Consider the following 24,147-nt stretch of genomic DNA (forward strand, 5'->3'; position numbering starts at 1 on the left):
CACACACACACACACACACACACACACACACACACACACACACACACACACAAACACGCGCGTGTTTGCACATCCATCTACTTCTCACGCTAATAATAAGTACTGTCTAGTCTTAGTTTTTATTATATGGTTTTTACTTTTTTTAACAAGTTTAATCATCTACTCACTCCTTATTACTTAGTAATTAAATCTCATTATTCAAGGGATGGGGCCTGGTGACTTGTAATACAGGTGAAATACGTACATCAAGCAACAGCTCTCACAATATACTACTGTAACGTACCTACATGTAATGTAAAAGTAAGCTTAAGTCATTTATTTTTAATTTGTATACAGTAACTAATAGCCAGACATAGCGCATAAATCTGTGCAAGACAGCGACTGAAGCCTCCGACATATAAACCCATTATAGGGATTGCAGTAGGTAGGTTAGATTTAAGAACCAATGTATATTTTTGTTTTGGAAAATAAATTCAAAAAAAAAAAACTAAGATTTATATTGTGTTGTATTGTGTGGTGAGAAAAAAACATATCATTATTATTATATATTATTATTATTACTATTACTATTACTATTACTATTACTATTACTATCAATATCACTATCACTGCCACTGCCACTGTCACTGTCACTGTCACTGTTACTGTCACTGTCACTGTCGCTGTCATGGGCGTTGTCACTGTCACTGTCACTATCACTACTACTATTACTATTACTATATATTGGTATTATTACTATCACTATCACTATTACTAATATTGTTATTATTATTATTTTTATTATTTTTTTAAGCACGCTGGTTTTTGTACATATTATTCTAGTGTCTCCGATGAACAATCCTCACGACGGGTTTGGTTACCATTTAAAATGAGTGATGATTGGTGATGAGTAGCACACCACCGCGCAGACGTCATTAAAAATATACTCAGTGGAACAGACCTGTGTCTGGACTCAAATTTGCACCCTTTGGCACTGAGGGCACGCAGCCTCTCAACCAGTTGACTCAACGACTTATGCGATATATTAAATACAATGTCTTTATTCCGATGCAGGACTAAGCGGCGACGAGTTCCACTTCGACGCTAACGGCGATGGCCCCGCACGGTACAACATCCTGCATTTCAAGCAGGTCGAACCTGGTCAGTACCGCTGGATCAATGTCGGGCAGTACCACGACGGGGCACTGAAGCTCGATTTGGATAGTAAGTGAAATGCAATTTGTGGAATTTGTTACAAGGAGGTATTAAATTCCGTGCTGAAAAATCCGCAAGCCTTTCCCGGATTTGCAAACGAAACTGACGCGCGCAATGGAGGAGTATAAATATATTATGCTTTGACAACCATTATGGAAGCAATGACCAATATCCTGCAATGCAGGATAACAAGAGAGAAGATGATTTTTGCGAGCAGATACATTTGCTAAAGATTCAAAAGGGCCCTCGGATTGGTGAGCTCTACGCTAGACAAAACAAGAAGACCGAGTGTAACTAATTTATAGAACTGTAAATTAGCAACGGAAAGTGATTTAGTAAAGAAATAAAAAATGACAAAGTACTGGGCAATTAATTAGGGTTCATGATCGTAATAAGCTATATAAGATCGTAATAAGATCGTAATAATAGTCAATATATATACAGTGCTATTTGTAAGATATTACTAACAACAATGATTTCTCTTCCATGACTTTTTACAAAACCTAATAAAACAAAAATAAACTTCAAAGTTTTTGTTGTACTGTCTGATATTTTTAGATCGATAGTAGTATTTTAGATAGATAGATTTTTTAGATGTTTACTACATTCAAACATCCAAGCGTCCTTCCCGACGACTCCCATCAAACGATCTATTTAATATTCTTAATTTTGTATGAAAGTAAAATGTGATGATTTATTAAAAGTCATGGGTTAAGAGTTGTTGCTTGTGATGTTATTCGTATAGTGTGGTCGAGCGAGGTTGTTAGTATTCTACAAACAAACCTGTATATAATTAATACGTGAATATAAAATCATTAACATCTAATGACAATGATTTCTTCCAAAAACAGAGTCACGAGGTTTTAAAATTTGGCCAACCATATAATTTTCTGTATTTTTTTTCGAATATGCCTTATGTACACAAAATCGGTACTATTTTTAATTTGCCTGTCTTGAAGAGCTACTCTAGCACTACCTTGTTCTCGAACTTTGACATAAAATAGTTCACCTAGCCCATGCGGTGATACGTTTGCAATCTTTCGCACAGCTTCTTCTATAGTAGAGGTGTTGAGGAAGGGGATCGCGCTTAGTGGTCGTGCGGGGTCCCCGTTAATCGTGTGTGATTTTCGAAATTCCACAGATATTCAATTCAAGCTCGATTCGCGGCGACCGCCGGAGTCAGTGTGCAGTGCCGAGTGTGAACTCGGACAGGCCAAGCAGTACGTTGAGGGCGAGAGTTGCTGTTGGCACTGCTTCAACTGCACTCAGTACGAGGTACTAGTCCTTTACCAGACGAAGACGTGTTTTCATTAATACTGTTCGATAATTTAAAGATAAATACTGAGATGTACTTATAAAACATTTATTGATTAGTCTACGAGTAACAACACATCATTGGTTATGTATACACAAATTTTGACGAAATATAAGATATTTTTACAAATTAAACTCGGAAATAGCTTTTTAAAAAATACTAACAGTCTACAGCAACGTAAAGATTTGTTACTGAATGAATAAATCTAATTACAATTTACTTTAATCACAATGAGAGAATAACAATCAATGTACACGAGTAAAAAGCACTATAACGTCGCTTTCATTGGAAAAAAGTACTGTTGGATGCCACCGCCTTTTATACAACACCGCTCGGCTCCTGTTCTTGCCGATTAAGAGCGGATAGCGCCTTTAACGTCCCTGTTCTTGAGTAGGGGAATCCCCAGATAGATCTGGGAATTCCCTAAGAGTCGACACCTCCTTTTATGCAGCGCCACTCGACCCTTGGGTAGTGAAATTCCCTAAGAATTTTAACCACCTTCACACAATTGACAGCCGCGACTAATATGATGTCACTAATCAATCTTTCAGGCGCTCGCTTTCTTTCACACATTGTTTCTATAGGTCTCTATTAAGTGCTGCCATTATAGATAGCGATGTTGTCGCAGATCCGTTCACCGTACGTGGAAACAGCATGCATGGTATGCCCGCGGGGAACGTTGCCGGATCCCACAAGGACACACTGCACGGCTATCCCCGAGGCGTACCTTCGCCCAGACTCGGCTTGGGCCATTGGTGCTATGTCATTCTCTTCTGTTGGGATCCTGCTTACTGCGTAAGTTTTGCTTATTTGTATTCCCTTGGTGCTTGGTGGTGGTTACTTCATTAGAAATTACAAGAAAAGTTTTTTGTTGACGACATCAAAGAACGCCACTCATTTTATTCACAATCACATCAAACCAATATCATAATTACATTTACATTCAGAAGCAAGTAATTTATGTAGTATTTCGGATTAAGATTTAATTAAGATTTAAAAAAAAATATTTAATACGTTTTATTCGTTTTATTATGTTATTATTTATTATTAAAATAATATCCAAAATGTGACTAGGCAGACGTATAAAGATGAGCATAGTATTGCGTACATGGGTCTATGCAGAATGCATTGGACGCTAGTGTCCGAATATAAGTCATTTGGATTGACGAGGCCTGCCAACTGCCCTCAGTTTCATTATTTACCTAGTTTATGGAACTGCGCTTTTGCTTTTTTTACTATTAGAAAGAATATCGTTCATTTTAACAATTATTGTTGAAATAAACGATTAAAAATGCGTACGTTATACCATGATGGTATTGTTTTAATTTCTGATAGGAATATGATATGAAACTGGTCTTGGTTCAATAAATATATGCCCACTAAAATAGTCTAAATAAAATACAAACATTTCAAGAACGCCACTATAATAACTATAGAGAACTACAATATTTGACGCAGTTTCGTATGCGGCGTGTGGTTCCGCCACAGCTCGACGCCGGTTGTCCGCGCCAGTGGCCGCGAGCTTTCCTACGTGCTCTTGGCTGGGATCCTAATGTGCTACCTCGTCACCTTCGCACTCGTCTTTCGCCCCACCGACATCTTGTGCTCTATTCAGAGGTACTTTTGCTTATAAATATACATTTAAATATTTGTGTTGTTTTAGTGTGACAAATTGCATGAGTTAAGTATATGTACTTATAATATGCATATAATTATAGAAATAACAATGCAATATCTATGTCAGTTGATTACGTTTAAATAAGTGTAAATTGTTCCTAAATAATAAGTTTAATATGCTACGCCCTTACAGGGTATCACTAGTACTAACTATGATTTTAAGCCTATTAACCTGTAGTACCTATACATGTAAAATGCAATAAATGAACATACGAGTGTATCAAGGAATATATACCAAAATTGGCCATAGGCGTGCAGGTATCCGCTTTTGTAAAACGAGGTATCAATATAAATAGTCGCGTACACTTGACGCCCACTTACCTACTTTATTTCGCCGATATTACAACAATACCTAGTTGGATGGATCTCACACCCGCCAAGTTACTAGATCTACAGTAAAACGTTTTCCATATTATACGCGCTCCTAATGAAGCTTTATACATTTGTTCAACTATTGAGTTCGCAGCATCAAATTGCTAAAATAATGTCAACTACATTCGCACCGTTTACGCGATCTAACCAATGGAAATATTAATTGGCGAGATCAAATGGATGCAGTATCGACAGCCAATAGTCGATTAGTTTAATTGGGTTACATTAGTGTTCCATTGTTTTATGTGACGGTGACAAACGATTCATACCTGGTCATAAACTATTAAGAACATTATATAAGACAATATAATATATCGCGCCAATTTAGTCAACCTACGATAAAGAGTTTGTGATGTAGACAGGCGATTTTCACATTACTGAGTATTGGTATAAGGTAAGCATAAAGCAACAATTCATTATAACGCTTGAATATCTTTACTTATAGAAACTTTTTTCAGTTCACCCTACAATAACATATATAATAAGTGCTAAGTACTAGAGAGGGAAACCAGAGGCATTATTCCACCTTGGGTATTCCACCCAAATACCCACAGGCCAGAACCAGTTAGGAAAATTTACCAGAAATGTAGGCTAAATAAAATTATTAAGTGTATTAAGGTAATATTGAAGTGACGTATATTGATTCAGTTTACAAATAAGAATCAGCTTATACATAACAATAAAATCGGGGCATACATTTGTCAACGTTGTGGAATATATCGCTAACTGTATTTGGACCGTACTTGGTCGGGTGTTATTGACATCTGGCAAGTCGATTGCCCACACGTTCCTGGTGCAAAATATTTTACTTTTTGTCTGCAACGTAGAGGATTCGTGTAACGTAATCGGGATGGAAATCATATGGTCAAGGTATAAGGAATAAAATATTAGAAATAGATCGTAATGCAGTAGTACTGACGATTTTTCTTGTACCGTAAACGCCATCTTGGGTATTCATAAAAGTCGACAAAGGCTATATGAACTTTACGGTGAACGTAAATAATAACAAATAAAATTTGATACATATCGCAGAGTAAACTCTGCGCACTAAAGTGCACTAAAGTGTGTACTACTATTTGCTGCACTGAGAGTATAAATTTATGTATATGTCGGAACCTTTATGGTTTAGAATTGAATCTTTAGAGATCGTTTGGGCAGATTTAGGGATCGTGCAATGCGTTTGATAGTAACACTGTATATTTTAATCACTTAATAATAATAAGTCAAATAAGGACTTGTACTTTCTACTAATTTTAACGAATCAAAATGGGCTACTAGACGAAATGGAGGACAGTTCCATGGCGACGACTACTCTGTCTGGCGCTATCGTAAAGTATGTCCAACTGTGCCCGCCAATCGTATCGTAGCGCGGGAAACGTGGTTGTGAGGTCGACACCGCTAGGTGGCGCGCTTGCGTTCTGTTTAATGTCCATACTCACTATTGTCTACGACATTATATACCGGGTGGAATGGAGTGACCGACAAACCCGAAAGTATCACGTTAAGAACCCTAGATCTTGGTAGGTGAATGAATAGCGTTAATACATCTATCGCATCACGGGCAGCGTTCGTGTCATTGGCGCGGGAGAAATAGAAAGTGAGAAAGAACTGTTACTCTATTATATTGAACTTACTTTAAATTAAAAGGATGTTCGATTTCTCCACGTCCTTTTACTCTTGCAGACATTCCACGACACATGACAACACACATTCCCGAGTGTACCGATCACACGCCGATATGGTTTTCCACACAAACACTAACACACTTTACTTGCTTAACACAAACACTACTAATAACGGCACTATTCCTAAAAGTTGATGTCACAACCCATAATTAATAAGTACACGTTGTTTTATGTTGTAAATACGAGAAAAACATGAGACCATACAGCCAGCCGTTTTGAACTAACTTATGAATGAGAAAGCAATGTTGCCAACAAGATTAAAGCAAATATCACTAAACAGAAGGTCCATTTAATTGGCCAGAACTTTACGATCACAGCACAGGCAAAAGTCACCTGAACACTGAGATAAAAATAATATTAAATGTTCAACGATTAAACATAATTAAATACGCGCCAAAAATAGCAAATATTCTGTCGCTAAATAGAAATAAAAGACGTTTTTGATATCAAAATATCACAAAAAGGAACAAAGTCGCCAAGTTGACGACTCTATAAGAAAGAGAGTAAAGAGATGCGCGCGGCAGCGACGTACGCATCGGATATCGTTGATTATTCAATATCTAAATGTTAATTTTAAAAAGGTAATTATGACGAAGAAATAGGTTTTGCAATAATAGTCTTGTCTGATATAAGTATCATAAGTAAAAGTAAGTTAATTGCAGGTCGTTTAATGAATTGTAACAAATAATCAAAGTCAGAAATGTGATAATCAATACTCAACTTCATTTAAGTTAGTATTATCTTATAACAACGCAAAGCTTAGAAATAATAATATGTCTCCCGAAAATTCTACGAGAGGTGCATTTTTTCAGTAAATATAAATATTGAGTCGTCAAACACGGAATTAACACCCCTAGTGTTAAGTACTCTCGAAGTGTTAAATTAAAATACCCGCATAAGATAAATGTGCCAATCTTTGACACTGTCCCAATGTATGACACTTCCGTGTTCTTTTAACTAAAATAAAAAAAAACAGATATTGATAGTAGCAGTAGAGCTTCATGTGAAAGAGTTTGTCCAGGGTGGTACTGCCACCTTACCTATTTGTGCCGCCAAGCAGTAATGTCAGCATTACTGTGTCCCAGTTTTGAAGGGTAAGGGTACTTGTGAAATTACAGGCACATGAGACTTGTTAACGTATGTCTCAGAGCGACAGATCGAGGCAGTGCCCCTCAACTTTTTGCGATTTAAAGTTCTGAGTGGCAATGCAACTGTTATGGCCAGGCGTGTAGCTTACGACAAGGCGCATGACTTGTCCGTCCTATAACTTGATATTATAAAAAAAATAATTATAAAACCGTAGTAATGGCATCAGAGTTCAACGTACGTTGGAATTCTTACAAAAAGCATTAATAATTTGAGTAGTTTGAGTGCATTAATTAGTCGCAATTTTTTTAATTATCGGTAAGTGTTTAATAAAACTATTAGATAACTGTATAAACAATCTGTTTTGTGTATATTTATTGATATATATCGTTTATTTTTAATTTCAGAGGCCTGTCAAACACTATAAAATTTCAACGTTTAGTAATAGTTGACATCCATGTCACCCAAGCAGCACACCCATATAAAAATATACTATATAAGATATGTAATAGAATTTAATTCGATTGAATATTTTAAGAGTTCAAATTCCCTCAAGATATCTCGAAGAATGTTTCTAGATAATTTAAAGTAAAAGTGGGCACAACTTTATTAGTAGATCACAAGAGTGCTTTGAGAAACTATCTGTAGGTAGTCTTAAGAGTGATTCTTATCATTTTTCTGAAGTAACCCTTCTAGAATGCTACAAGACCATTTGTAGAATGTAGACAGTTTTTATTTAGTCTTGTAGATAGTTTTTAGATAATTTATAGTCTATGATAGTTTTCTTAGTAATGCTATTTTAAAACCAAAATACTAAAGCGTTACAAACATAGGACGCAATTATCTTAATACTAATAGATTTCAAGTTTAATGGCTTACAAAATATAAACTATCAAAATTGCAACATGGCGAAATTAGATATAATATTTCAGACTTTTTCGCGCAATGCTTAATCGGTTAGAAAGCGCAAATTGACGTGCGACTTTAAATACATTGTAAAAAGTGATGTAATACCTGCCATAAAAATAATGCGCTTGCTAAATTTTAAATATTTCTGTATAAAATATAAACTGATATGATGATGATAAAAGTACAGTTATCGATTATCGGTTTTGAATATTTATAAAAAGCTTAAATATACAAAATAACTCCCAAAACAAACCATTTCTAAGAAGTTCTAGGCTTCGTCGTTAGCTAATTTCAACTTAGATTTGTTTTTTAAAAAGAAAAGAAATTATTCTCTGCTACTTTATAGTCATTCTTTAAAAATAAAAATGGCGATAAGAATTTAAAGCTTTTTCAAAACACTGTTGGGAGCATTTTGTCTATAGCTTTATCTATAGAGAAACTTTAGAATACGAAAAGATTATTTTTACTTGCTTTAAAGTAGTTGATCTTGTAGAAGAATATTCCTCCTATGAGGTTTTTATGATTGTCTACAAAACGCGATGTTTCTAAGCGATTTTTTCTTTTGACAGTATTACAAAACCTTTTTATAGTTATACGAAAAAGTGAGAGTATTATGCAATAAAAACTTTTCAAAACACTAGGTCAAAAAAACAATTGGAAAAAATAAAATTTATTATTATATATAATGTAAATATATTATTTTTATAATTATATGGAATGTGTTATAATATGACTAAAAAGGTGGATAATTTTCCTATTATTTAAATATAAGGAATATTTTAAAGACATACCTAACTTATGATGGAAGAAATAAAATTTTCATTACAAAATTGAGGTTATTTTTTCACGCCAACCACATTTCACACAATGATTTCACTGTATTCTATTGATAGACGGCACAATACACTTACACAACATTGAAGTACAGTAGTTTAAGCGCTCATTTCGATTGTTTTTATCATTTCACAACACGGAATTACTTTACAATGTTTATTTATTTGTCAACAAACAAATGTCGGCCATAACCGGCCCGAGCGCGAATTACGACTATTGTATCCAGCGTTGCAATTTGTAGGGAATTCCCCAAATTGTGGGGAGTTTCAACTAGATTGGGGATTGGAGCTATGTGAGGAAAATGTGGGGATTCTAACATTTTATCATTTTGTTTAATCTATCAATTGCTGATGCATCGCTAGTTTGATCGTTACTGTTAGAAACACTGTGATGGACTATATCGACGTGTTATTCGACATCGCACATCCCTCGTATTATTAACAAGCTGATTGAATAGAATTATTATTAGATCACTTGGTTCTGAAGTGTAAAATTACCAGTCGGTGCGTGTTGAGTTAGCGATTCTTTCTCCCGCTTATGACGATCCCCGGTATGAAGCAAAACGAAATCAGCTATTTATAAACAAAGCCGAGTAGTTAGTACTTCCACACGACAACTTACCACTCGTCAACTTTAAATATTAAATATAGGCCGAAACCATTGACTTACAAATAAATGGACGACGGGTCTAATACAAAAACCACGAAAAAAATGTCCCAAGTCAACCTATTCGAAATTTAAATTGTAATGTCATCGCAGTATCGCGCTGTCAGTCGAACAAATGAAGACTAAAGCGGAGTTTGGCGCTCTGTATACGATTTTAGCGCCTTACAAGTGCGGACACTTTTTAGCGCGGACCCGACGTCCATATAATTGTAAGTCAATGGTCGAAACTCATTGATTATTTCTAATGTTAACACAGTATCACCAAATGCACAACAAATAATCAATTTACTTAATTTTGTAAGGCAAAGAAAAATGATTTTTTGTTCAGACTGATTACCGATTAATGTTGAATCTAATTAATATTATAATTAATATAACTGCCTCCGTGGCTGAACGGTTACCACGCCGGACTGCCATACAGAGATCCCAGGTTCAATTCCCGGGTCGGGAGAAATATTCGTTCTCGTGAATTTGGATGTAATTTGTGGTTGTCTATGTGTGTGTCCATGGCACCCGCGACACAGGGTTTCCCTAGCGCGGGGCTATATTGAGTGTGTACGTTATTATTATTATTACATAGTGATTTTTGAGGATTTTGAACAATTGGCATTGACAACGCTGATTGTATCGAATGTTGTGACTTAATATCCAAGGTTCTCCTTACCTCCACCAGATCTTTTAATATTCTTTACTTTATCCATTTTGCATGAACTCTTACAACGTCCAATAAAGTAAAAACCCTAATTGTAGTATTTTTTTGAAATAAAATCTACTGAAGACGCGCTATAACGTGTTTGTCAATAAGTACAAACACTACAGAATATCTATAAATGAAATATATCTAGAATAAACTTAAGAACACTAATTGACCTTCTTAAATCGTACATGATTGGTAGGGTACAGAGGATCGATGTTAAAGTTACGTGATCATCAGAGTCTGCATTTAGCATAGGCGTCCCTCAAGGTTCAATTCTAGGTTCATTTTTATTTTTAGTTAACATTAATGACTTACTTATATAGGTATAGATTTAGAATATGAGGCAATATTGTTTGCTGATGATGTTTCCTTATTATTTCAATTCAAAAGGCACCAATGTTCTTATGACGATGTGAACAAAGCGATATCTAACATAGTAGATTGGTTGGCAATTTATAACTAAGAACAACGAATAATGTATTTTACATTCTCCTGAAGAACTGGAAACACGACTAATTACGTTACAAAACACATATCAATGACTAATAAACTTACAGAGCAGCATAGAAGAGGAAACAGTGACGAAAATCATGAGGCTTATAATAATAATAATAATAATAACAGTAACAGTAACAGTAACAGTAACAGTAACAGTAACAGTAACAGTAATAATAATAATAATAATATATAATTTATTTGTGGAAACACAGGTTATATAGAAGCTGACATGTACAAAATACGTATAGTTTCACTGTGTCCGGTCAAATAGTAGGCATACAAATATTTAATACACTCACATGCACTTCGACAGACTAAACCAGGAGTAATATGTTTCGTTTTTCAATAATATTACATGAGCGTGCACACATGGATTTAATAAGTCGGTCAGAATTTAAACGCGATGATAGTTACATGAGTCGATTTTAATGTTAATTAGATGTTAAAATAAATCGTAACATGAATAGCGTCAATAACGTCCAATGTCAAAAATTAGACAATTAATTTAGGGATTTATCATTTAAAAATTCAGACACTGTATAGTACATTTTTCAAGAGAATAGTCTCATCTATAGGTGTACCATTGTTTTCATTTTACTAATTTTCCAACTGGGCATCGAGCAAACTGTGATGTGTGATCGGATAACGCAAACTTAATTACATCTACCTCACACCCATTAATATTATATATAACATTATCAATACACGTACTACTACTTGCGACGGGTTGGTTCATTTAATGCTATTTTCAGATTAAAACTCTACACTATGTTTGTAAATTCCAAAGATAATTTGGAGTGGTCTAGAGTATTTATATTAAAATCGCCACAAATAACGATCTTTTTGGTTCTTTGGTAGCATACTTCAGTCAACATATCGTGCAGATTGTTATAAAATATTTCAATACATTTGATTCACTTTTCGGAACTCTATATATACATAGAACTATAAAATCATGATCGAAATTTCAGTCACAGACCTAAAGGATAAATATTACCATTGCGTAGGAAATGGAACTATTTTTCCGGATTTAAATCGCGTATATTTGTTTTTTCAAACAAACCGACGTTTCGTTTTAGTTTACTCTAATTTCTATTAATAATTAATAATAAATTAAACTTAATAAAAAATCATCCAATAAAATAATTTGTAAAACTTAATGTAGCGTAAATTGGAATGTTTTCTTTGTAAAATTAAAAAAAAGGTATTTAATAAATTGTAACTATAGTGAAAAAATAGGGTTTTGCATTAATATTAGACAAAACTGGTTGAAGACTGTACCACCTCAGTCAACCGTGACCATGGGACCTGTGAAGGGCCCGAAACTTCGGTTTGTAACTGTCTCCGTGGCCGAACGGTTACCATACCGGACTGCCATGCAGAGGTCCCCGGGTTCGATTCCCGGGCCGGGAGAAATATTTGTATGGCCTACATTTATTTCTCTCGTGAGTTTGGGTGTAATTTGTGGTTGTCTATGTGTGTGTCCATGGCACCCGCGACACAGGGTTTCCCTAGTGCGGGGCTATGTTGAGTGTGTGCGTTATTATTATTATTATTATTGTTTGAAAAAACAAATATACGCGATTTAAATCCAGAAAAATAATTTCATTTCCTATGTGTAACAATCGCGAAAACCTAAGAACTCGATTACCATTGCAGTAAAAATTATCACAAAGCCAATGACTGTGGTGCTGTATTCTAATCAGTGTGCCCACACGGACATAGACGTAATAACACGAACCTTTTTTTTTTTTTTTTGACGGGGGGGAAATCTTTATGGATACCCCTGAGCCCAGGGAGACTCAGGGGTTATGTGGGGACTCTCCCTCCAGGTTTGAGGGCCTACCCCACTAAAACCCCCCCGGGTTTCCCTCTCGCCGGTTGAGTCGGCGCCGTGGGATCAGTGAACATTCACCACGACGCCGCCCGGCCGCCCTAGCTTACGCCAGGGCTCCCACGCCAACGGAGGGGCGAGTCGATTGTCCTCCAACCCGCCCCCCAGACGAGTGAGGCCGTGCAATGCAGGCTCCGGAGTCCCTGTCCAGAGCCCGCTGGTCTCACTAGGGGATCAGGCGAGCAGCGAACTGCCTTCGCCTTCTCCCCGTACGTCTGCGCCGGAGCGCGTCCGCCGCGTCCTCGCGCACCCGCTCCGTGGCCTCCTTTTGCGACATAACCTCTGCGCAAAAGGAGGACTCCTCGCTATCGAGCATGGCGGCAACCACCCTCGGCAGCGAGAGGTCCTGCCCTACAGTCCCCGTCAGAGTGCGGCGCTGCTCATCCCACCGGCTACACACCTCTAGGGTGTGCTGCGCGGTGTCATCCACAGCGACGCACTCGTGACACGACAGGGACGGTTCCCTCCTCGCCACCTTGTGCAGGTAGTGACCGAAGCAGCCGTGCCCGGTCAGCACCTGCACAAGGTGGAACGACAGTGGCCCGTGGGACCGGTTTACCCACTCTACGAGGACAGGGCGGATCGCCTCTATGGTACGAGCGCCATAGGGGGGATCCGCCAAGCCCTCTTTCCACCGGTCCCGCATGCGCTGCGCCGCGAGGCGGCGCTCCCGCGCCCCGTATAAGGCCATACTCCGGGTCACCCCGGCGTATAGCCTTCTGCATGGGGCTCCCGGCCTCCCGAGGTTGGGCAGGAGCCTGCTCAACGCCGATGCGGCGCCCACTATTCGGGGAGCAAGTTGCCGGAAATGCTCCCCGAAGTTCCATCGCCGGTCTAGGACAAGTCCCAGATTTTTCATCTGGGACTTGACCGGGACCGATACTCCTGCGATGGAGATGTGGGCGCCTGCCGGCACCGCCCAACCTCTACCCCTCCCGCCGAAGACGGCCACATCCGTCTTCGGCACGGCGACCTCGAGCCCCAGCAGTTGTATTCGGCGGACCACCATGTCCGCCGCTACTGAGGCTCTTCGGGCCGCCTCCTGGAAGGTAAATAACACGAACCTACTGGATAACTCTTCAAGTAGCCTCAATGCCGACAGCACTGTGAAGGTTGATCTCATGAACAGTGAAATTTTGGACAAATTCGTAGTAACCATTGATTTTTAACGTAAAAAACGTAACAGAATTTGACGACGGTGCTAAACTTTGTACAATTTCGCATAACGATTATAAAAGATTATACATAAACAAGAAACGGTTGAAGAAATATGAAATTAAGAACTTGTACAGACGAAGTCTTTAAACCCAGCAACGTGACTTACGCTAAAGATAACTACAAAAGTCAAACATTCTATGGAAAATTATACATAATTAACAAGGATCTCGATCACATTCTGGGCTGGATGAGAAAATTCAAAATTAAACTCGCCAACATGAGAACTACGAGTAACGAAGTAAAATAATTTAACATTGTTAATCCACTGCATTCGATTCTAATCTGGGCAAAATTCCGAATGTCCGAGTAAATCTTACCAAAAAAACTCTCAACCGATTTTTATTACACCACGCGGAATCCCTTAGGGTCCATTTATTGGACACAAATTTCATTGCGCTCACGCCTCGCGGCCGACGAGCGGAGCCCGCGTTGCCGCCGCGCAGCGACCGCTTACGTCTAACCGTCAAATAAATAAGCTATTTATTTAGCTTGTACGTTTTGACTTAAATGAGCGTCCCGGGCGCGCGGGCGAGGCTGGCTTGTCTTTGGCCTATGCGGCGGCCGCGTGGTTGCATTATACAGAGGGATTGAAATGTTGTTGCCTAGTAAATGGAATTCAGATTCGCCATTAATGTACATGAAGTTGTGGTAACTGGGCGGCGGCCGCGCGAAAACTTTCTCCTCGTGTACTGAGCGCTTATGCGTTACACACTATTACGCATAGAAATAATTCCTACAGAAACGATGAGCAGCTCATAATGTATTTATTTTTTTATTTTTTATTTATTTATTTGGTTTTCCAACAATGAGTACAATTTACATTACAGAAAATACACACAACACGTTATAAATACAATTGCCCCATTAATTATAGGAAAACACCGCATGCACAATAATGATTATTCTTATATTAACTATTTTTAACAAAATATTTATTAAGCAAAAGACAATCCACAACGTTTTCAAAATTAAGCCGATAACACTAGTCGTTTAAGGGCAGTAACAGGCACAGTTGCCAAATCCGCCGAATCATAATTTTCCATATACGTTGAGAGCATCCGAGAGAGTGGACAGTGTAGTCTGAGATTTGATTTATGTCTGGGAATGCAAAACAACTTTCCATTTTGTTTTGTTTGTGGTCGAAACGGAGCGTTAAACTGAACCCTGCATAACAAATCTGGACAATTAAATATACCAGTGACCAATTTCTTCAAAAAAACTAAATCATGCATTTTGCGCCTTGATTCTAGTGTAGCAAACCCAAAGTGGTTCAAACGATCAGCATATTATATATATAGTTGAGTTTCCCGGCCATATTGCAGCCGTAGGCCAAGTGATACATGAATCTCTTCTGAAGTCTCTCAATTCTTTGGCTGTTAACTTTGTAGCATGGTGACCAGACAACGCTGCAATACTCCAAGTGACTCCTGACTAAAGAGTTGTACATTATAAGCTTAACTAATGGTTTTTTAAAGTTCTTGCATTCCCTTAGTACAAATCCGAGCATTCTTGAAGCCTTTGCTATAATATTGTCGATATGTGTGTTAAAGCTCAACTTTTTATCAAAAAAAAACTCCCAGATCACGTATGCCATCCACTTCTTCAATAGACTCGCCCATTAGATAGTACTTAGTAGGTATAATATTTATGTTTCTAGTAAATTTAACGTGATTACATTTTTTAATATTTAAAGCCATCTTGTTTCTTGTGCACCAGTCCGTAAGCCTACTAAGGTCATTTTGGAAAAGTATTGAGTCAGATAAGTTGTGAATAGACTTTATGGCCTTTAGATCGTCAGCAAACAAATATATTTTTGAATTATGAAAGCATTCATAAATATCATTGATAAATAGTATGAAAAGATGAGGACCCAGGTGAGAGCCCTGCGGGATGCCAGACGTTACCGCGTAAGGATTTGAGCTAAAACCATTTATCATTACCCTGAGGTTGCGCCCAGACAGATATGAATCGAACCAACTCAACAAGGGACCCACCACACCGCTACACTTTAACTTATTGATTAATATACCATGATGTACAGTGTCGAATGCCTTGCTGAAGTCGGTATAAACCGCATCCACCTGTATGCGGGCATCTATAGCCTCCGCGAGGTCTTCAGCGTATGTTGTTAAATTTGTTGCTGTAGATCTGCTCCTCACAAAACCATGTTGGCTGTTTATTAAAAGCGGAGACATGTGCCAAGATAAAATTGGACATATTATAGCCTCAAATACCTTTGCTAATGTGGAAAGTATTGCAATGGGCCTGTAGTTGGACACCATTGATTTGTCTCCACTCTTATACACTGGCACTATTTTGGTATTTTTCCAAGCTAAAGGAAAGACACCACTATGTAACGATTTATTAAAAATTATTGAAATAGGGACTGATAGTGTACTGGCGTTACGAGATAAAAAAACTGGAGGAATGTTATCAGGGCCAGATCCTTTATTCAGATCTAAACTCATAAGAGCTTTGGACACTTGCCTTTCCGTAATTGTTATAGTGCTTAGCGTACTGTTACTGCTGTAACAATTAGACTCCGAACGTAACACCTCCCTCCCTGCAGACGTCTCATAAACGGATGCGTAATGCGATGCAAATAAGTTACTTATAACATCAGCCTGATTGGAACTGATGACACCATCGGACATAGCGTCTGGATAGTTACTAGTACCGCCTCGTTTCAATTTTAAATAACTCCAAAAATACTTAGGATTTGATTTAATTTTAGTTTCCAACATCGCGGTATATGAGTTATAGCATGACACGGCCATTGAATCGCAACGTTTTTTAAGGATATGTAGTGAAACCTCGTCCATAGGATTTTTATATTTTTTAAATTTTTATCTAAGCTTGTTTTTTTCACTGAGCCGCCTAATTAGCTGGCTAGAAAACCAGTATGGATATTTCAGATTAGGTTTCTTAGCAAAAGGAACGAATTTTTTAATTAGAGAATGAAGTACTTCATAAAAAATACCAACCATTTCATCAACAGAAGAAAAGCTAGAGTTTAACTTTACCGACCAATCTATTTCGTTTAGAGCCTCTCCTATAGCCTTGTAGTCTGCTTTGAAATAAGACAGTTTATTTATAGAATTAGCATAAGGCAAACTAAATGTTTTTGGAAACGATAGATTAATTTGTATGACAGGGTGATGTGGATCTACCCTTGAAATAATGTCAGTAGCTGGAACTACACCGACAGACTGAGAGTTAGATAGCACGAGATCAAGTATTCTATCTTTAGGATTCTGTACATAATTAAATTGCATTAGATCGTTTAACAACAAGAAATTCATGAGGGTTTTTTCACTAATACTACTGATTGTCAAAGGCCTCAAGGACGACCCACCATCCCTCTCAGAAACCCACTTGATTGTCTTAATATTGAAATCGCCAAAGATTAAGTGAGTACAATGCTCCTTATTCAACACATTATTTGCATTATCCACAAAACACTCCAAGACAATTTGCTTAAGTGGAGATGGCATATACACTGCACACAGGCAGACATCTTCATTACGGTCATTTACACATAGCGTTACCTTGATCCATAGATCATCGCAAGAACTTTCATAACAAGACATTCGATAAGAGGGGTACTTTCTGGATACAGCTATCAAAACACCACCACCTTCTGTTTCCTATTTAAGATATTAAAGTTTCTATCACGCCGATATACTACATATTTCCTTTCAAAGATCTCTGAATCATACACGCTATTGTTTAGCCATGTCTCAGTAATAACATACACATCATAGTCATAACAAGCAATTCTACAAGAAACACCCTTTAACTTCGTTTTTAAACCTCTTGCATTTTGGTAGTATATCTTAAGTTTATCGAATTTTAAATTTACAACTGGCTAATTTGTGGACAAAAATTATAGTGAATTTATTCTAATTTCATTAAACTGTCAAAATCTTTGATGTACTTGTAGTCCGAGCCTTCAGATTTCCTCATGAATATCTTGCCATTTCGAACCCAAACGAATTTGTAATTCTTATCTTTTGCTTTTTTCCTAGCTTCGGCATGTAGCAATTTATTGGTCGGCGATAGGTGTTCGACTATGAAGATACTTTCCTTCTTCCCATCGATTCCAAGCAGATGGCTGTTTAGTTTATCATCGGGATTGTTTTTGTTGTACTTTATAGAAGCAGCTAAGAAGGTGTCACGAACTCTAGGACTGTTGAACTGGACAACGATGGATTTTGGACGTGAACTAGTGGGGTCTCGTTTTGCAACCCTTGTCACATGATGTATATTGTTCTCAGTTAATACGCAAGATACAACTCTACTCAAATTTACGACAGTGGAAACCAAGTTCTCGCCCTTATGTTCCGGCATGCAATGGATTTCGATGTTACTGGATCTGGCTTGTTGCTCCATAATATTAATTCTTGTGTTCAGTTCATTGACAGTAGATTTCAGATGTTCGTTGTCCCTCTGTAGTTGTGTTACAGTTGCGAATTTATTTGAAATTTCAGTGCGTATCTCTTCATACTGAGCATTCATGAACTTCATAGATTCATTCACTTGAGCTATTTCATCCTTTATTGATTTCAGCCCATTGTTTACAAAGTTAGTCATGGTGTCATTCAGATGTTTAATAAGGTCTTTGATTTCAACCTTGACAATGTCACGTACCTCAAATTTAATGATTATTTGTTAAACTACGACGGCCTTACTGGCGTAGGTTGAAATTTGTATTCTGCATTCGAGTAAAATCTAAATGTTCGCGCCGATACTAAGGTAGACGGCGCTTAGGTTTAAGTTCACCTACCCACATTTCCTTTTAACATTTTATATCGCTATCCTTTTTACTCCGCTGCAACTGGACTACTGTTCGTAGTTGGAACAGTCTACACCTAACCGTCCTGTGTAACGTGCGTCCACCTTGGACCACCCATCGGTTCTCTCTGTAGATTCACCGCCATTGTGAAACCTGCGTAGTTTCGCCTATTTCTGCCTATTTTTGCCGTGTGTGAAATGACGCTTGTGTTTTGTACCCTTTGCGTGTGTTAATGTACTGTGCTGCTAAACGGTGATAAAGCAAGTGATCGTAGTCATTGGTAGTCTCCCCTGACCGCCACTGCATAAACGGAATCGCCACGCGTTCCACAGCATTTATCGGAGACATTTAATTTAGACGCCTGTTGGAGTAGGGGAAGAGCGGCAGCGTACGACCACAAAACCCACCTTTAAGGTCAGTGCATACATAGATCACTTGTTCAGCACTCCCTGTCCTACTTACCTGTCGATCCGTCCCTCTGCAGACATTCTTTCTCTATACAGTCCACACTTCTATACGTCTCTTCATAAAACGATCCACCCAACCCGCTAGTATTCGTCGCGTCCGGTCATATAGCTTGACTGCCGCGCTGGTATACTATAAGTTAAATATCTAACTGACTTAAAAACTTGCTTACAATCTTATTCACTAATGACACGACCAGGACGTCATACCAACATGAATTTTACGGCTTACATGGTAAAGATTGATTTGTTTAACACTTTTATCCACGTTTATCCGCTCACGCGATACATGTAGCCGTAGACGCATACCGCACCTAGAGGTGCCGGTGATGATTTTATACCGATTTATCGGATATTGAAGTTATAACAGGTAAAAGAACTAATATTAATGGCTATTTCGGTAACTACTCTAGCAAACCATAAAGTTTTTAATGCCTGTTTTTAATCAAAAATGCGTCACGACAATCGTGTGTGTTATTGTTTGGGCTGGTGATTTCGGTGTTTATTTATTGAAAACATACCGTAAGTAGCGTTTTTTAAGTTTACCCTGAATGTTTATAAACTATATAGCCGCCATTTTGCGGTAGGAGGAGCGCATCGCGTGAGCGGATAAGTGCACAAAACCAAAAGGTCAACAAAGTCGGCTTGGGGGGTCAGGCATCGTGTGTCAATGCATGTACATAAAACTATTGCCCCCTATCACTTTGCCACAAAAGTCAAGTGGAACGCTTAGGAAAAAAAAAAGAGTACACGAGGTACCTCAGGAGATTCCTTCCACATGCCGCCTATAGTATACTAAGCCACTGCCTCGCCAGTCCTGATACTACACAGACGGGAGAGAATTTTCTACAGGAAGCTGATTACAAGTGAAGAACTACTCTGTATCCGGAAAGAAGTGGGAGTTAGGTGGTGTGGCCCGCCGCCATAATTATATTATAAGATCAGAACTGACAGCGAATTCATGTGGATTCGTCATCTAGACCAGTTACTCCCTACTCTACCGATTCATGGAAATCTCATTGGAGGCGTGTCACATACTTAATTTTGTCATTAATTACCGTTTGTTTACATTGTTCTCTGCCATTGAAAATATACTACTTTCGATGTGAGAAAATATATTTTTTTAATTATATAACAATGATCGTGTGCCGACTTACTTGCTCCATCCCATCTCCAGCGCACCAGCAAGAGGGCTGGCTCCGCAGTAGAACTGGCGGAAAGAATAAAAAGTAATAAGTACAAGGACCTCGGCTCCGACTACCTATTTACAGCCTTTGGAGTCCAATTCCTAGGCCCGTGGGGTCCCGGTGCTCTTCATCTGTACAAAGTTTTATCCAAAAATTTAATGACTGTCTGGGAAACCTAAGACCTTGCCCAACGCATTAGCATAGCCATACAAAGGGGGAGCGCTGCCAGCATCTTGGGCACCTTGCCGCTGGAACCCAATTATATTCTTATAATGATTGTTTAAATCTCAAATAAATCTACATAATGGATGCTCTATCCACGATTGTATCGTAGATACCTGTAGCTTTTTAATAAATATATTGTATTATGGTATGCATTTAATACAACGTAATTGAAAATCACGTTTGTCTTGCAGTAATCCTACTGGATTACGGATTTGTAGTATCTTTTAACCTTCATAAATATTTCATATTAATAAGTATCCGTAAAAACCCGGATCGAACATCATAAACAGAAGCTGTGAGCCCAGCCTTGGAGACGCGTGAAACGAATTATCGGTCACTTCTTCTGAAGGTTATGTTTGTTTTGCTTTTCAACCAAATTTTCTCAGGTAATGGGTTAATAGACTGAACTGACGTCTCGTTGCGACGGAAATATTGCTTTTAGCTTCGTAGAAATATGACAAATAATAATAATACTTAAAAATTACATACGTGACAATGTAAATTTAAAATTACTTGCTAATTGTAAGTTTCAATAATATTTTTTGACGTATCGATTGCTACAACTCAAAATTGCGAACTCACAGACGTGAATAAAAGCAAATGACTGAAAAAGTAATAGTTAGACATGTGACCATTCTGCCTCACAAAACAACACCCTTCTCGAAGATGTTTATTTACAGTGCATACGATAATTCTCATTAAACGCACATACCTAGTACTTAACCATCGAAGTCGCCGTAGTGAACAGTATGAAATAAATAATAAGATAACATAGCACAACAAGCCAATGTTGCCTTGCTTCAAATTAGTACCTTTATAAAATCCAAGAATAAAAAATGCCAGATGCAGTGACCGAAATACCCATGTCAACACCGATTTAGCAATTCATTCTTAAATTGGTTTAGCCGGGGATTGAACCCAGGAGTGTTCACACACCACCCGTATTATGTATATTCCTTACATAAAATTTGTTTTACCAGATTCGGCACGGGTTTCTGCTTTACGGTGGTGTACGCAGCACTGCTGACGAAGACGAACCGGATCTCCCGCATCTTCAACGCCAGCAAACACTCCGCCAAGCGACCGATACTCATATCACCGAGTTCACAGTTGTGCATATGCGCTGGACTTGTGTCTATACAAGTGAGTTCTGATATTGTAACGGGTTTAAAAGGATGTAAGAATATGATAGACACCCATCGTAGACAATTTATAGCAGGATAACTGCATCTTTTATTATAGCCAATATATTTTGGTCGCTTTGTCAGCTATCACTTTACCTAATTTTTTGACAGAAATTATAATGTTTCTTCCGTAATACCACTTATAGAGCTAAATCGACTTTGTCCAATGTCCTTTATTCTAGCAATGGCCATTGCAAATATTATAAAATTGATATATTTAATAAGAAAAAGAAATGATAAGTATTTATTAATCAGTTTTTATTGTGATAATTGCATTGTAACTATAAATACAAGATGCCAAAAAATCTTAACCATTTTAAAAGAGCATAATGTATAATAAAAATAAAAAACACTTCTTAGGTTTTTTCAAATACTATGTGATAATAATAAGTTATGACATTTCAAAGTTTTCCGAGAAATTGTGAATAATATTGACACCCAACGATTAATAGATTGCATTGTCATTGCCATTGCCGTTGCAATAGCAACAACAATGGGCGAACTCAGCCCGTGAGTTTATTGACTTCGGTGGCCGAACGGTTAGCGTTGTGGGTGCTGGTGAGGAGGTTTCGGATTCGAGTACCGGTAAGATAGGGTAATTGCTATGTTTGTTGCTGACCCTTTATTTATTTGTAATAACGTGCCTTCGTAATTTTCGAAGCACTTTTTAAACGTCAAGGTCACATTTCAAAACGTGAAATGCACCAATAATATATGACTTTAGTTTGTCACGGCTTTGATCTTTATGGACATACATGTGGCGTTTAAATTCATTCATCTCACAATACAAATTCACATCGGGTGACAAATTATTGGGAAATGTTAACATATTAAAACAGCATTTTTATTTCCTTTTACTAATGTGATGTATTACACAATCTTATGCACAGGAAAAAATGGACATTTATTGATTTTATATCATCCTGTTATAATAAAATTGTAAGGAAGACAGGACTGTATTTTTAATATTTTAATTTAAAGGTCAGTGCTACCTGCTGCAGATACGCTGCTAAATTTCGAACGATGTCGTAAATTCGCCTTGTTGCGGTCATTTCATTTGATATTGCAGTTCGGTGCGAGTTCGGAAACAGACGCGTCCAATACGCAGTGAGAACTATTATAATTCGAGTTTCGCGCGGCTTAGGCCGCTGCGCATAAGTGGCAATGGGTTCCCAACAACTCATAGCCAATGAGCTTTTGGCGTTTATCCAACACGCCATCGATACCGTGGACGAAGTCAGCATCGTGCAGATCTGCAAATCCAACTTCAACGAGGATGAGGTTTGCAGCGGCAAGATGCTGTTGTTCGAGATCCTCGGCAAAGCTGAACAGATGCCGTCTCGCTGGAGGGATGGAGGCGTGAAGTGTCTTCAGGATGTTATCACACTCCTGAACGAGACTGACCCGGTCGAGGAGCTGCACAAACTGCCCCCCGTCACGTTCGACCACGTCGATGTTACCAGGCTGCTGAAGGATATCACTTGCCTGAAGTCAAGCCTGGCCGAGTTGCAGTGTAGATTGGAGGCTTCAGATAACACCATAAGAGAGCTGCGTGCCCAAATTGCGTTATTAAGCAACGCTACTTGGGTATGTAGGTCACCAAAAGTCTCCAATGTAAACACGCGTCGTTGGGCGCAAAATGCATCCATTAGTAGTGTCGAGTCGGCACAAATGGTTGCGTCACTGATCGCTGCTGCCCTGCTGTCCGCGCCTCCGTCCCGGCGGAAACATCACCCGTATACATGTCAGCCCCTGCACGTGCATACGCCGCTGTAGCCGCTTCTAGCAGCCGACCTGCCACTTCGAATCTCGAGAGGCGGCAATCGGTTAAGAGTAAAAGTAACCCCCGTGTGCGTGTCTCCGAAGTTGCAAAACAACACTCCGACGACGCTGCTGGACCTGTCGCTACTACATTACTCCACGAAATCCGAAGAGATAGTGGAGTACATCAGGCTAATAGCCAAATACACCCTGTGGGTCGAGCGGTTGGAGTCCCGCCACAACGTAAATTTTTATTCGTTTGTGGTGAGAGTGCCGACCGAACATCTGGCGGCCTTCATGAAGGAAGAGTTTTGATCGAAGAGTCGGCGATACCGGCGATTCCGCGGCTGGTTACCTGACACCAGATGGCTCCACAAGTCGCCGACAAGTGCAATACGTGTAGATTAGTTGATAGTTTAGATGGCTTCAGCATCTTCTTCGAATTCATCCGACCAGTGACTGCTTAACAGGCTTCTTTCTCATTTT

At 38.4% G+C, this 24,147-nt stretch overlaps 1 protein-coding gene across 1 annotated transcript in view; it reads left to right on the forward strand.

Moving 5' to 3' along the window:
- Positions 1-24,147, forward strand: part of LOC113226754 (metabotropic glutamate receptor 2-like) — a 68,158-nt gene that overhangs the window by 6,315 nt on the left and 37,696 nt on the right. Inside the window, exons 3-7 of the mRNA XM_026459483.1 lie at positions 1,054-1,203; positions 2,336-2,469; positions 3,138-3,304; positions 3,968-4,126; positions 21,697-21,859. Of these exons, the coding sequence (XP_026315268.1) occupies positions 1,054-1,203; positions 2,336-2,469; positions 3,138-3,304; positions 3,968-4,126; positions 21,697-21,859 (773 nt within the window). The remainder of the gene's footprint in view (positions 1-1,053; positions 1,204-2,335; positions 2,470-3,137; positions 3,305-3,967; positions 4,127-21,696; positions 21,860-24,147) is intronic.

Source organism: Hyposmocoma kahamanoa, unplaced genomic scaffold, assembly GCF_003589595.1.
Source record: "Hyposmocoma kahamanoa isolate Upper Pololo Valley unplaced genomic scaffold, ASM358959v1 200, whole genome shotgun sequence".
Classification (NCBI taxonomy): Eukaryota; Metazoa; Arthropoda; class Insecta; order Lepidoptera; family Cosmopterigidae; genus Hyposmocoma; species Hyposmocoma kahamanoa.